General features: G+C 39.5%; 1 protein-coding gene across 1 annotated transcript; it reads right to left on the bottom strand.

The window, feature by feature from the left end:
* Window positions 1-3520: 3520 nt before the first annotated feature.
* LOC113126356 (synaptic vesicle glycoprotein 2A-like) lies at window positions 3521-16005 on the bottom strand. Its single transcript, XM_026300320.1, has 13 exons — window positions 15896-16005; window positions 11748-12508; window positions 11035-11215; window positions 10132-10283; window positions 9782-9915; window positions 9491-9580; window positions 8964-9071; window positions 7817-7905; window positions 7572-7736; window positions 7320-7453; window positions 5037-5243; window positions 4784-4943; window positions 3521-3960 (listed from the first exon to the last, which is right to left on the bottom strand). Exons 2-13 carry the CDS (start codon window positions 12355-12357, stop codon window positions 3777-3779), a joined length of 2214 nt encoding a protein of 737 aa, XP_026156105.1. The 5' UTR covers window positions 12358-12508; window positions 15896-16005; the 3' UTR covers window positions 3521-3776.
* Window positions 16006-16253: the final 248 nt, after the last annotated feature.

Raw genomic sequence — 16253 nt, 5'->3', positions numbered from 1 at the left:
CAATATTTGCACGTACAAACATCTACATTTTCTACACATAGTACATTGATTTTTGAATTGAACTCACATTTATAGTAGAACTTTTATCATTTAATAAACAGGTCAGAGTCAAACTAAAGAAAACGTAAACAGAAAAACCTTCAGTCCAAACTACAGTGAAAGATTCTTGCAGTTGTTGCAGATAAACGAGTTGTTTTCTGGCATGGGCTAGTCCTTTTTTCTGGATGCATTTAGGAGTGAGCTGTGTGCTCCTAAGTGTCGGGAAGACCAAAACCATACTATAAAATGTCCTCCATCCCTTTATCAGACTGCCATCATCAGGGTAGCCTTAAAACTCAAACCAGCGACCCCTTTGATCCTTTATACATTTATAGTTATATAGAGAGAGAATGAAAATTTTACACATAGTAACGTTAAATAGTAAACATTTTGGACAGGAGCTTCAATTTGACAGGGGGCGCTCTTTTGATGAGTTGATAAACCGTGGTCCTTTTGAGTTTAACACCAGCTTCCTGTTTCCTCAGAACTGAGGAAAGCCTCCACTTCACTTTATTGCTAAACCTTCCTTTGTTACACTTTTAAACTGACTCACATGGATAAACGAGTTGAACTCAAATCGTACTTTGTGTATATCATTTACGTGCATTTTCAGCTGCTCTCACATAAGCGTATTGCCCTGTTCAGACCATAGCTTTCATGTAAGATGAACTGCACAATTACAAGCATCCCTCTCAGAAATTCAGGCATTTACATTATATATAGATATAGATATATATATATATATAATTTTTTTTTTTAAAGTTACCTGGGTCCAAGGTAAACAAGGAGCACAGTCACCACTAACTTACTTTCGGAACACATACCCAAGTTTCACCAATTTTAACCCCACTTTGATTAAGAACAATCACTGCAAGCAACAAATCTATGTCATCATACAACAATGAAAACACTAGTTCTTGCTTTAGACAAAAAAACAGCTGGCGTACAGGACGTCCAAGAGGTCAGACAATACGACACAAACATGCGTCACGATCATTTGAATACAGAAGGATTAGGGGTGTAGTTGTCTGAATTGAAGATGTGATCCGTTTCTAAACAGAGTAACAGGCCGCACATTAGTTCTGAGACTGACTATCTTCAACTGGGTTTGTTTTAAAGATTGAACAGTATCAGCAAAAGAGCACCCGAGTCTATCACGAAGAACAGGACATTAAATTTTACACTGCATATATTTTTTCTCTCCTAGAGTAAATATATTTCTGTGGTCCCCAACTGAGCTGTATTCATCACAGGGATGAAAACACTGCAACAGAAAGAAGTAGAAAAATATGTGACAGACAATTTAGAGTCAGCGCTCACACACACACACACACACACATATTCAAACAGTCTTACAAATTTGTTCACTGAATACAAATAAAACTTTGTACATAAACACTAAGGAGATTCTCAGAATGCAATGTAATTGTAAGATAATGGACAACATTTAATTAACAGTTCAGAAGGAGTAAGTTGTGGTTTTATTAGCCGTTATGTGCCAGACTATTTTTTCATATTTAGTTACCTCTGGACATAGCCAGGCTGCTTCTCCACTTCCTGTACTTATGCTAAACTATGCTAACAAATATAAACAACTACTGACCTATTGTAAACCACACTCCTGTAGGCGAGATAGTATGTGTTGTCCATATGAAGCATGTGATTTATTATCAGTCAACTTTAGGAGGGGATACTCGCAAACTATACTAAGCCTCCAACACACACACACACACACACACACACACACACACACACACGATCCAGATGGCGTATTAGGTCAAATAACATATCAGCAGCTGCCCCCATGTACTCACTCAGTGATTGTCAGCACACATATTGATGTACACCTTTGGAGAAATGATCCCGAAGTACTGATATGTATAAATAATGGTACTCAAGTAGCTTTTCTTTAAAATGATTGCGTCCAATTTAGATGAAGGTCACTCCGTGTAGTTCAGTATGGTACCATTAACGATGTATTATACAGGAACACAGAAATAACTTCACTTATTCTTGCACTAATGCATGCAGTGAAGAAATGACTAACCAGGAGCCCTTAATACAGAATTAGACACGTAATTTGTAATCTGTCTTCTCTTTATGCCTCACTGCGTATCCAATCTTTTTTTTTTTTTAATTCATTTTTTGTCTTCTTCTGGTCCTGTTTAATTTGTGCTTATGGGTCTAATGCAGACGTCAGGGGATGTAACACAATTTCAGTACTGTATATTGTGCTGTTTGTATGTCTGGAGTGAAAACAGTATTAAAAGAAAACAAAATAAAATAAAAATCCAATCAAATGACTTCTCCTGTGATGTGTTTTCATTGTAAGGATAACACAGCTATGTTTATGGGATGGAACTGAGCTAGATATCTGGTCGTAAAAATCAAAAAGTGTTCCTGGATGTAGTCATTTGGTGCGATGGTGGTGATGAATAATACAATCTAAACATGTCACCACACCTGAGCTACCAAATCATTTATGTTTGATACGATTTTCTGAAACTGGATTAAAAATATGAGATTCTGTTTCATATATTCTACTTTTGGATCAATAAGAAAAATCACCAGGAACTAAGAAACACATGGCTACACTGATTTGCATGAGCTGAAATGAATGCATGAATTTAAATGAATAAATCAACCACTTTCTGACACGTGTAGACATGCAATCATACATGCTCACATATAAACACGCTCACAGGACTAATATTACACTTTCGCATCTGCTCCCACATTTAGCACTAGAACAAAATCCATCCCAAAAACTCCAGAGTTCCTGTGTTGGAGACATAAACATCGTCACACTAGCACAGCTGGATGGTTCAACGGTAGAGAGGGAAATGCATTAGCTTACACTGAACACTAGGGAACTGGATCAAACTATTCCCATTTACAACAGAGAATCCTCTGACATGCATCTTCACCTGTCCATGTTTTGATGCTACACATAGAGAAATAGATTGTAATTATGCAGGTACAAACATAACAGTTGTTTCTAAATAAATCCTCCCTCACTGGAATGTGTTTAATATTGTTTGGTAGAAAGTAATAGTGCTCAGCATGGTCTGGCTTCAGTATTCAGAAGTGGTCAAAGGTCATGGGTGCTTTTAGAGAAATACAATCATAATAAAATTCATTCTAAAAAAATATTTCCATCAAACACATTTATGAGCATCAGTCTAAATGGAAATGCAAAATTAACTGTACCAGTAACGTCACGGCAACTTAAAAAGCAGCACTAAAAGCCAGTCACTGAGGATGAGGACGGACGAGAAAGAAAAAACACCGGATCATATTTAAGAAGACCACATAAATGGACTAAATCTTTCCCATGTTGCCCAGAAATGGCTTTTTACAGTCTCTTCCCTTCGTTTGAGCTCTCAGTTATTTCACTGTGGATCTGTGGGTATTTTATCATAACTGCACTTCACCCATTAAACATTACTCTTCAGTGAAAGACCACATCTTTACCTACCTGACTTAAGTGTTTGTGTACGTATGATGTAGTTTTGTTATCATGACACAGGCATTTATTTCTACATCTGCTCTTATTCTCTGTGGCTCTGTATAGACTTGGAATGATCCATATTTCAAAGGATTCTGGGCTTACAATGGGGTTAGCAGTCTGTCCTGTTGGTGTGTCACGGGCAGCGCTGAAGCTCTCTGGGATGTTCGGGCTCTAGTTAACACACACACTCCAGCTGTACTCTGCTGCCCACTGCTGGTTATCTGCTTTACTGCAACACTTGGCCTCGCGTTTCAGGCAACTTTGTTGCAAGGAAACTACCTGCGGCGAGCGCTCCAGCAGCAAATAAGATGGGTACAGCTTTGGTGATGCCGACAAAGGACTGAAAGATGCTGATGCCCAGGACGGCCGCAAGCTTACAGAGAGCGTTCAGGAAGCCGAACGCCGTGGTCCTGAGCACAAAAAGAGAGAGAAACACAAACACAATTACAATCTTTTAACAACATAGATTCATTTTTATAATCAACCACAAGTGCCCATAGGTGTGAATGTTTATCTGTCTCTGTTTGTCAGCCCTGTCATAGACTGGTGATCTGTTCAGTTTTTACCCTGTCTCTAGTCCAGTGTCAGATGGGACTGGCTCCAGTGTCCCACAACCCTCTAGACGATAAACGTATAGATATGGATAGATGGATGGACGGGTTATATATTGGCACCCAATATATATCAAAACATATCTCATAAAAAGCTGGATATTTCCCTCAAGGGAAACAGGCGAGCATGTTTTGCACTGATATTCACTTTGGTGCACTGCAACAGCAGTGTCAGTATTTGCTCCCCAAAATAATTCAAGAAAGAAAAGTTTAGTACTCCAGAAATCAACAAGAGCAAAACAATATTCCAGCTAAATTTATACAATCACTAAGCTGTCAAATGTTCTGATGCATTGCAACCTTCATTAGAACATGTTTGACAGCAGTAAGTGTTCTTTTAAAAGGACAGGTCATGTGATCAGCAGTCAAAAAAAGGGCACTTGATCCCCTGCAGGAAAATCCATGTGCATAAAAATAACTACTGAGACCTAATGTTGCATTTACACCACTGATTCAACAGAAAGTAATTAATAAAACAGTCAGGAGTTCGGGCACAAACAGTAATTAATCAAATGATGTTGATGGTTTATTTTGACCAAGCTGTGCTCTCCTTATGTGAGCAAGAAAACAAAAAACACAGAAAACGAATGTTCTTCAGTGAAAACAGCTGTTCTTGGGTCACCTTTTATCCGAGGGGTAGAGCTCCACTGTTACCACATCCAGGGCGTTCCAAGAGGCAATGCTGATGCCACCAAACAGACACAAGAGGGCGATCATCCCTGACTCACTGTTGCCAAACATCAGGAAAAAACAGCTGACACAAGAGATGACGCTGGAGCCCGCTGTTCGGAGAAGAGGAATGATAATTACATTAAACCAAGCAAGCCTTTGTGGTTTGTTTGTGTAATTATTCTGCAGTGATAAGGTCTGCCTACCCAGCATCCTTAAGCGCCCAATTTTGTCCATTAATAGAGCCGACACAATGTTACCAGGCAACACTGCCAGCGTGCCGAGGAAGTTGACGAAGTATATCATGTAGGCATTGTTGAAATCATCGCTGAAGTCGAGCATGCAGCCCTCTTTGTTGTGGATAAACGTACTGTTGACCAGTTTACAGTTGACCAACCTGTATTTGAACAAATCTGCAAGAAAAAGACAAAGCTGTTATAACTCTATAACTTGAAATCAAGAAAATCAGAATTGTCTCCACGTTTATTGATTGATTTGGGGTCTTTTTTGCCCTGGGTTTCACCTCTCTGGCAACTCACAAGTTGCTTTCTTACATATGGAGGTTTCTGTAAATGCATGCAGCCTGACAAAATAATTAATGAATCATCTAAAACAGGACAGATGCAAACATAACTCAAAGATAATGCAGTATAGGATGGTTAATTGGAGCGAAGAGTGTAGCAACATGCAGTAGTTCAGTAGTTTTTTAGGTTAAAGCGTTTTTAGGGTACAATAAGCATTTAATTTTAATATTTTGGTTCCAAATCTGCATCCTTGACTCAACTATAAGGTTTTTCATCAACAGGGAAAGAAAAGATGAAATCTTCTCTTAGCTGAAACAACCAGGACATTTGCCACCACAAAACCAATCCTTTGTCAACAGCTGTTTTTAATCAAAATTCCTTTAAGGCAGAGACTAAACATAAAAATAGCATTCAATGCACTTGTTTTTGTCCCTCACGACTTCTTAAAATATACAGCATATCAGGAAAATGACATGAGGCCAGAAGAGATCAGACTGATTCTCCTCAAGGTTACGTTTTTCTCTAATTATATTTTGCTGCCTGCAGCGGTTGAAAACTCGACGAGTAGATTTTGTGACGCCACTGCTGAAAAGCCTTCCATACCAATAACCAAAAACAGTTGTATTAAAGGGAGTCAGGCATAAAACTGCTGAATGATCGTAAAATCTGAAATGCACAAATGACATAAGCATAGAAGAATGTATCGACTGGCTACAGGGATGAGAAGATACTGCGGCCGTAAAAAGCTGCCGAGGCTGTTAATGTGAGAGCTCTCACAGTGTAGAAGTGGATTGACAGATACAGTACATTAGCACTGTTTTTTTTTTTTTTTTTTTTGGTTTGTTTTCTCAGATGTGTCTCCCATCCTGAATCTGTCATGATTGATTTAAAGCATAAGCAGAAATCAAAACCACACACGGCACAGCTACAACAACGAACAGCCAAAAAAATAAAGAAAGAAAGAAAAACACCATGGACTCCAGTTCTCTAACAAATGGATTTTTAAATGATTCCATCTTTTTTGTTCTTCGTTGTGAGCAGTTACAGACTTAATCGGGACCGCTTTAAAAGGTGATCTTCAAGAACAAAAAAATCTCTGGAAAAAACAACCTGCATACAGAATACAGATAATATCAAGGTGATGAATAAAGAAAGAAAATCAAATAAGGAACAAACATGTTAGGGTTGGATATAAGACTATTTCATCCTGCAGGAACACAGTTTGTTTTGGCAGGTTTGAGTTGCCTTGACAGTAAACTGAGCCGTCACTCATCTGTTGTTGTTATATGTTGTTCTATCATGAAGAATAAATAAGCTTATTTTAACCTACACTAACATTAGCACACATACAGTTAAGCTTGTTGTGTGTCAGCTCATATCTAATGAGTTTCTGATTAGCCAGTTAACACATTCTTCCTTCCATCTGTTTTTCTTAATCATTAAATCCCAACGCCCTGCCTTAAATAAAGTTGCGTTTGTTTACGTTTCTATAGTAACAGCTCTGCTGCAGCGTAGCCTGTGGAGACAAGCAACCGAATGTTACTATAGTTACCGACGAACTACTGGGTTTTATCGTTTATTTTTACTTTAGGGTGCAATAAAACTAATTAAAATTCATATTTGATCTGAAATGGTTCAGTTTTACTGAGCATCTGTGTAATGAAAGTGTGGCCATTATTATCCTACATCCCTGTGGTGTAACACCAGCATTTTAGTGTCTTTTAACTCATTGTTTTGTTTTGTCACTGCTCTCATCAGCATATTTCCCAGATGCAGCTGATTTCACCCAAAACGTTCTGATAAACCCACTCCACAGAAGAGTATTCAGCAGCCAATAACACTGCATTTACCTTAGGAGTTGGTACAGACCAAATACAAATGTTGCTGCATGTCTGATGGATGTTTTCAGCCTGTAGGGCATTGAGGAAACATTACCAAACACAGACAGTCACTGTTGATATTTACCGGTGTTATAGAACAAGCTTGTAAGGAAGGTACAGTTTCTGAAGAAGGTGTGTGTGGAGGTGATGTCCTCAAAATAGCACTCCTCAAACACAGAGTCCTCGAATACCATTGACTTCATCTTCAGGTTCAGGAACCTAGAGAAGATGTCACAATTCATTCAGTTTTTAGTTTTTGCATTGCAGATTTGTAAAATGTTCCGTGCTGTGGTATTATATTAAAAAAATATATAGTGCAGCTGCCAAAAATACCTACTTGTCATTGAAGTAGTATCCTTGGCGATGCACTTGGTTTTCCAGTGTGAAATTAAAAGTAACATGCTCCACTCGTTCTTTAGAGAAGGTCTTCGTCTTTGATTCATACTCCTGCTTCTGGATGTACTTGATCATGTCAGGGAACCACACTGTCAGGCCGTAATAGCTGCAAAGTCAAGAGTCAAAGCAGATGAAACAAACCTCGAGTAACAATGGAACACTGCAGCATTTGTGAGTCTAGTTTACCTGAAAGACATGGTAAACCACACAGCCATGAGCATGAAAGTTGTCCGTTTATATTCAGGGTTGAAGCAGGCGAGAATGTTATTTCTGATCTGTAACATGTGAACAAGAAAACACACAACTTTTGATAATGAAAGCTTGGAAAATCATATTTAAATTCCGTATAAATGAATAAATGGGAAATCTGTTAAAAATCACTGTTTTCACACAAAACATATACGTTCTCTGATATTCATGTAACATTTCTGACCAGAAACATGCAACTTTTAAAAGGCAGAATGGACTTGAATTGAATTTTCTTCTGTCAAAAGTCTCAGCATGAAGCCTCAGTGTCTTCCACTTAGTCTCAACACAGTGCTTCAACTCCTACTGTCAAGACGTGTTCAGTAGAAATTAAGGAGGTGGTGCAATGGAAGATTCATAAGAAGATGGAGAGTGTAGGCGTGTGCATGCAGCAGATCGTAGGCTGGATGCAAATTAAAATCAGGCACATAGTTTGCAAAGTTTTTTTGCCCAAAGCACTGGTGCTGCAACAACGTGCAGCTGGATGAAAACAGTGTAAAAACATGCAAATAAACTACAAATGGAAAATCCATGTCACGGATTTAGTCTTGGATGCAAAAAGACACTTACCGTAAACAACACATATTTGTTTGTTTTTCAACAAATTTAGATTTTAAAGGTTTAAAAGTTAAAAAAGTCTGCATGTGGACATGGCTGTAAAAACCTAAAGCAATCTGTTTTTTTCTTCTTTTATTCATGATAATTAGGTGTAGGCAAAGAACACAAACTGAAAAAAGATGATTTAAACATTTTTGCAACATCGTCTCCAGTCCACCTACGCTTAGTATATTTTTCCACCAATCCACCTCCACTTAGGCCTTTTACAGCCCATCAAAAGCTGTTAAAGGCCTAAGTTTCATAATTTTGTAAAATACCTGCAACACTGCAGGCTTAAGGAATCAATGAGCTAAGGAGTCTTTTATTTAATGAGTTTGAAAACTTTGTTGCAGGCGTTTGACAGTTATAGTGTGACAACAACAACAACAACATTTTTATTTATTTATGTATTTATGGGCCATAGAGCCTATTTATTTAGATGTTTCAGGTTAGATAACTCATGAGTATTTCTCTTCTCAACTTTCCTCACCTGTTGGGAGAGGCTCATAATCTTCAGTCTGTAGCGTTGCCAGACTGGAGTATCAGTGCCAGTGTCCACCAGCTCATCCACCTGTTTCACCGTTTTAATCGTAGTGACCTTGGATTGAGACAAGATAAAAAAAAAAAAAAAGAGAGAGAGACAAAAGTCCTTCAGAGCAGTGATTTCAGACAAATGTCATGGCATGCTATGTACCTACTGTAACTATATCAAAATATAATAGTTATTTTTGATTGACAAAGATTTCTGGGTTTAATAATAATAATGTTGAAGCTTCTTATATAAGTTTATCATTCACAACATGTTTGATTAAAACATTTGTCCTACATACTGTACCTTTAATCGTATTTTTTGTGATTTTACACATTCTAATTATATTAAGTCTTATTTTTGAATTTGTGTTATGAAGGTCCAGCATTGCTCACTGGTTGTAAGGTAATTACATTAAATAGATTATCTGGGCGAATGTGTGCTGCAGTGAACTAAACGGTATCAATGCTTTTCTCTGCAATACTCACAGAAAACACCCTCTCTGGGTAGCCCTTTGCTCGCATGTTTGTGTCATGCACTTGCTTCAGGATCATCCAGCCTTCGTCATGTTTGCCATTCTAAAAAGGTCAAAGTCATACTGGTCATAAACTGTCAGTGTATTTTCATTGATTTCACAATCAATCTGAAGAAATTATTATTACCTAAAACATTTTAGATTTAATTTTACGTACCAGGTTACACGCTTATGTATGGAAAAAAAAAAAAAACAGCTAACACGGTCAGAAAAGGATTATGTGTCAGCAAGCACATCTGCTAACCTCCAGGTAGAAGCGTGGGCTCTCTGGCATGGCACTGAGGGCAGCAATGGCTGCTACAGAAGGAAATGCACACACTAACACAAACACACGCCAGCTGTGGAATTGATATGCTGAGCCCATCTGGAAACTCCATCCTGAGAAGACAAAAACAGACACACAAAAATGAGATCACACCTTACACTTTCACATTCGCTAATTAGAGTCACCTCCAGTCCATAACGGACCATAGATCCATAAAGCTCAATCTAGAATATACCTAATTTACGTGTCAGTCAAAATGAGGATGATCAGATGGCTTGAACAAAGTAAGGAGTGGCTAACAAAATTCAGGAATAGGTGATTGTACTCACCATAATGTGGGATTATAGCCCAGGCCATGGCAGATGCATATATTCCCCCAATCATCCAGAACATGCAGAGCCAGCTGAGGTGCTCGCCACGCTTTTCTTGGGCCAGAAATTCAGAGTAGTAGGAAAACACGATGGGAATTGAGCCACCAATTCTGGAAAGATCAGAAACCAACTGTTGAACTGCTCCTGTGTTTAATGGCTAAGATCCTGAGATGCACAAAGAGTTTAGGTTCTCAGATTCAAAGCGAAAAAAAACATAACATGCCATTATACTATGTGGAAGAGCTAATTACGCCACACTACTGTGTAAAACTACAGTAACTGAACTATTTTACAAGTGGGCACCATAGCTTGAATGTCTAAACCTTCACTTTACAGCACTGACGGTTTAGTTTGGTCACTAAAGCTTTAAGGTTATATTCAGTCTCTCTCAGTTATGCTTCCACAGTGTCAAATTAACATAAAAGATCAGTGGTGCAGTGATTTTAGCATAGATGGGAATGATTTCAGGACATTAATTTGCCACTTCACTAAACCAGAAAAGAAGCTGTTTTTATTGATACATTGACTCTGGTGCCAGGAAAACAATGTTAGGAATCTACTACTCACTTAAATGCTGAGAAGGGAAGAAAACTGAGTGCAAGTAATAGACCAAATCAATAACGTCTCCACAGATGTTCAATATTATGTTTCCATTTATGCAATTACATTAAATCAGCAATATACTTATACAACCATGTTGATTTTCAGCCTATTTTTGGGTTTGACATGTTGTGTTTCCCTTGGCCCTGCTGGACTATGTTAAACAACATTACTCCCAGTTTGCAGCATTGGAGCAAAATGATCGTCAGATCAGAAATGAAGGCAGTGTCTAAGAAGAAAGAAAATGATTTCTGCAATTACCCAACACCTGAGAGAAGCCGGCAAAACAGAAAGGTGCTGTAGCCCTGGACGAAGGAGGAGAAGAAGGAGAAGATACTGTTGATGGAAAGAGAGATGAGCAGAGACTGTCGACGGCCTATCCGGTCAGCCAGAGCGCCCCAGAGGAACGCCCCAACCATCATCCCAAAATATACAATCAGACCTTTGGAGAGGGCAAAGGAAATGAAGCTATTACAAATACATTTGGAATAGTCAACAAATGTTATTAAAAAAAGACTAAACAATTCTTCTGGCTCTAGGTCTATCTCTAAATAATCCTCTGACTTCACTGTGCTCGCTTTGACATTCAGTCCATTTCCTATTAAAGAAAGTACAGTAATAACAACAAAACTGAACCCACTCATAAACAACACTGCCCCATAGTGCCATTAGTGGTCACAACCTCACAGGGTTAATACGTTTGGTGCTCTGTCGAGTATTTCCAGGACAGCGTATGTGGGCTTGACTCAAAATAAATGGCATCATGTTTCCAAGAGCAACACTGTGACTCATTAATGTGTTTTTGGGCAACAACTGAAGTCTATTATACAGTCTATTATTCATTTTGCCCACACAGATCTCAGATCATTGCTGCATTTGGATGTTTAATGACCATAAGAAAAATTTTATTTTAATTTTCATGACAGAAACTTTACAAAGTACGAAAGAGACTATTACCTGTTAAAGAATCTTACCTAACATGCTTTTGTTGGGTTCAGACAAGCACATATCCTTCTCGGCACTGGGGAGGACAAATCCGACAACAAAGATCTCTACACCATCAGCCATGAGTGCCAGACCCAGCACAAAGTACAGGGACCACTGGAACTTCCCATGACCACATTCTTGTAAAATGGTCTCATACTGTTGAGCCAGCTCCTCCTGGTCCTTCCTCCTCTCAGCCTCAGACACTCCAATATCTCTGAACTGCTGAGCACTGGCCCTTACCGAGCCCGGACCTCCAGCCAGACTACCTTTGCCTGAATCGGCCCTGGGGATTCCTTGGTACTCTCCCTCATAGATCTCATCATCCTCATCGTGACCCTCTGTGGAGTCACTGTGGCCACCGTCATCATCATTGGTGGCCTGGCTGTCTCCACGGTAGTAGCCTCCATCTTGACTTCCCTGCATTGGGTAGTCATCATCATCATCCTCTTCAAAACGGCTGTAGGAGCGCTTGTTGTATTCATCGTTCATCCGATCCACTGAGCGACCAACTTTCTTAGAGGTTTGCCGCTTGACTTCTTTGGCAATGTCTTTGGCACCTTTTATGAAGGCAGTCCGGTTTTGGTAGCCGTCCTCCATTTTAAAGCGTCTCAGAAGAAGAAAAAGTGGACAAAGGCTGCGTTAAGAGGCCACCTGAACGTGCTGGTACTTCAGTTTGTTCAGGATTCAACTCACAAAAATGGACACTTGACTCCCTGGTCACTTGAAAGGCAACAGGCTCTTCTTATGTCTAAAGAGAAAGTGGTTACATTAATTAATCAGTTGCACCTTTTTTCTGCAATAATTGAGTCATGTGCCGGTTCTGATGAAGGAGAAATGTGTTCCAAGCTTCATAAGTATCAAGTGTACATTTCTGATGACTTAATACTATGAATGTACTAGTGTACGGCCTCTGTGGTGACAGGTAAAATTTCTTGTTCTGAAGTAAATCAGATTTCTACAAAAACACCACAACCACAAACAGATGATAAAATTTGGGCATGAAATTTGCGGTCATGTTTTTAATTACAGACCAGAAACAAATGCAAAGCTGCAGGTCAGAGACGCAAAACTACGCCCAAATAGACCTAAAGTGCAAACAAAGAGATGCAAATCAAGTACGCCTCATCTCAAAGTGAGCTCAAAGAAAAAGTACAAATAATTCATTTATACAAGAAGATTCTAAATTGGCCAGTTGGACATGGGTCAGCACCGGAGAGCCAGGATGGTGGAAAAACAGGGATTTAATGAGAAAACGAGAAATGAGAATGAAGACAATGATTGGGTCGAGGTCTGTAAACAGCCACAGACAGACTGAAGACACCAAATAAACTGGAAACTGTGGGGTGGGAAATGGCAAGTAATTTTACTATGAGTTCACGTAATAAGGCACAGGTGAAAACAATCAGGTGCCCAAAACCAAGAAGCAAAAGTGGGCGTAAACAAACAGGAAGGTGGGAAAAAAATGTTCAAAATAAGAGTCAGATACAGGAAGTATAGGTGAGTCGTTAGATATGTAAAGCCTCTACAAACTGACTGCACCAGGACACTAAATATCTTATTATTGTCCAGATGCATGTTTTTCTTTGAATTGTTCATTTTGCTTTTTTCATTCAGCTAACCAAACCACCTTTTAATGATGTGTCTCCAGACCTGTTGCATTTCCACATCTTCCCAGCATGTGATGTCTGCTGAGTCACTGATGGGGCCACAGCAGTAATTACAGAACAGACATCCAGACTGAAGACTGAGAGTGATTTTTAATGGATGTTTCTTAGTGCGGAAATGCCCTGAATGCCTCAGTTCGACGGTGAGGAGCTACAGTATGACCATGATTCAAATGTAATGCGACTGAGATAATGCTCCAGAGAATCAGACACTGGTTTGGAATAAACGAATCTCACTGTAAGGCCTTTGGTTTTAATGTAGCCCTCCCATAACATCCCATACCCCCATATCATTCACAGATCAGTATCAAAATCCTGCACTAAACTGCAAATTCTTTATTGCTGTGATTAAATGTTAGGCTTGAAAATATGATATTAACAATATGGATGTTCACTTTAGAAATTAATCACATGGAGCCAAAAAAAATGTCCTTTAACTGAAAAACAAAATAGAAGCTGTGTGTTAAAACAAGTGAGGCTTGAAATTGAGAAAAAGAAGCTTGGAAAATTGATGTCCATTTTACCTGTCAGCTGCAGTATCACATCTCCTTTTGAAAAACAGTTACCCCGAAGAAAGGCGCAGACTCATATAGTTCGCAGGCAATACCCACATCTGTACGCCCATTGTGAATTAAGTCACCGTGTGTCTCAGGTTGCCATGTAATAAAACAATATGTCACTTTGAATTTATGGTGCAGTGAAACAACAAACAGATCACTGCAGTGCTCACTTCGACTCCAGCTTCAAAAACAATGTCTGACTGGTACTGGACAGGACTGAATGTCCCATATGGCCGACTGCAACTAATTCCTTTCTTTCTCTGTTAATCTGGCCAACTATTTTATCAACCAGCCAACTAGTGATTTTCTCTATAAAATGTCAGAAAATCATAACAACCAGCCATCACAACATCCCAGACTCCACGGTAGCTTCCTCAGATCACGTTTCATCCAAAGAAAGTCTTAAACTCACGAATATTAAAAAAAGATTGAATGATAAACCAGAATACTTGTCAATGAACATACATAGATTGATTTCTGTAAGTCAACTAATTGTTTCAACTCTAGATACAGTATAGGACAAACAGCAGGCCCGTGCAACTATCTGTATCCTGCTCAATGCAAAACTCTTGGTTTGTTTATTTCTGTTTAATTTCACATAAACATCACCTCCAGTGAGGAGGCTGCAGATCCTTCACTGTCAGCATGATGAGCAGATTTACTGGCACAGATCACAGAAGCCCCACCAGGCCTGGTCAGCCAGGCTAAACTGACACTAACCTAATACCATCTTGGACCTAAGCACTCGCAGGCTTGTAATCACCACTCCTTGATAAACACAAGAGACTGCAAAATAACAGGAACACATGGGGCCATGAGCAAACAAGAAAGAAACAGAGCTGTTGCACCCACATTTTTACACATGCTTATATTGTCTGACCATTTGTGGCACATGAAGGCTAGATATTTGTTTTTGCCCTGATTTGTTCTTGGCCTTATTGAAAAATAAACCATGATGTAGACATTACTGAATCCTGTGCGGGTATGTTACACATTCACTCCTTTTATTGGTATTTCTGCTTTTTAACAAAAGATAAAGAGTAGTCACACTCAAACAGAAGGCTTTTAGCTCACTTTTCACACTTTCTCATTTCATCAAGTTGACATCTCCTCTACAGCCCCATGAGGTCTTCAACACACACCCCCATCAGTGGAGAAAAGATGAAGGCTGAGGATGAGGAGGATGGTCCCTGGTCTCAGAAAAAAAAAACAAAAAAAACACTTCCCTCATTCGAAAATCAATCAGCATCGGGTTCACACTTCCTTCCAAGGCCAGGCAGAGCAGATAGTCAACACATCACATGCACGAATGAGCACTGAGAAGTGTCAAGAGTCGTGATGAATAATCTGGACACAAAGAAATTCCCCCCAAAACATTCAAATATGAATAAATATTAAAAATGCAAAGGCCTAGTTTTAATTTCATTTAAGATCTGTGCTGTGGTGTTTTATTTTCTCACAGGGCTGTTATTTTGCCCAATAGGCGAGAGGATAGCGAAAATGTAAATGATTACATGTGTGTAATGTATACCTCCGGTTCAGTCATCGTCACTGATGTGAAGAAAAAGGCCTTGTCGCTAACAGGCCAATTTACACAGCCTGTAATGCGGCCGGATTAAAATAGACATCTGTCACCAACACCAGCCGATTGTGTGATCGCCAACATCCTGATATCTGCGCTCATTCTTAGAAATCACAGCCAGCAGCCTGTCAGGGACCTGTATCAGATTATAGGCCCACGTCTCGATTCACAAAATCAGTCCTAACTGCTGTGTGAAGAAAACGACTGGCGAAAACGCCCATCGCCTCTTCCTCTTGATGTCTTAAGGCTTTAAAAAAAAAAAACAAAAAAAAAACAGGACGCGACATTAACAAACACTTAATCGTGATTCTCGTTCAATTTCAGCTCACCTTAACTCCCGCGATGCGAGTGTCCCTCTTCAGCCTGGAGATGGTGATGATGAGGATGAGGAGGAGGATGAGGATGAGGATGCGTACGAGGCTGTTGCTGTGAACCGAGTGATGATGCTGTGCGCTTTGGAGGAGAGAAGCCCACGCCATCCGCACACACTCGGTGATGCGCAGGGGTCCCCTCCCCCCATGAAAACCATCACCAGCGCTGGACCACAGTAGCGCCTTCGTTTCTGGAGAGCTTTTTGCGCATATCTGCGCATCGTTTGCGGTCATTTGCGCCAGCTTTAACCACACTGTTGCGCCTTTAAGTTCGTGCAATTTAAGCCTTCGCCCTTATTCGGTGGGTCATGATACG

This window comes from Mastacembelus armatus, chromosome 11, assembly GCF_900324485.2.
Source record: "Mastacembelus armatus chromosome 11, fMasArm1.2, whole genome shotgun sequence".
NCBI lineage: Eukaryota > Metazoa > Chordata > Actinopteri > Synbranchiformes > Mastacembelidae > Mastacembelus > Mastacembelus armatus.
This window is presented reverse-complemented; position numbering and strand designations above follow the sequence as displayed.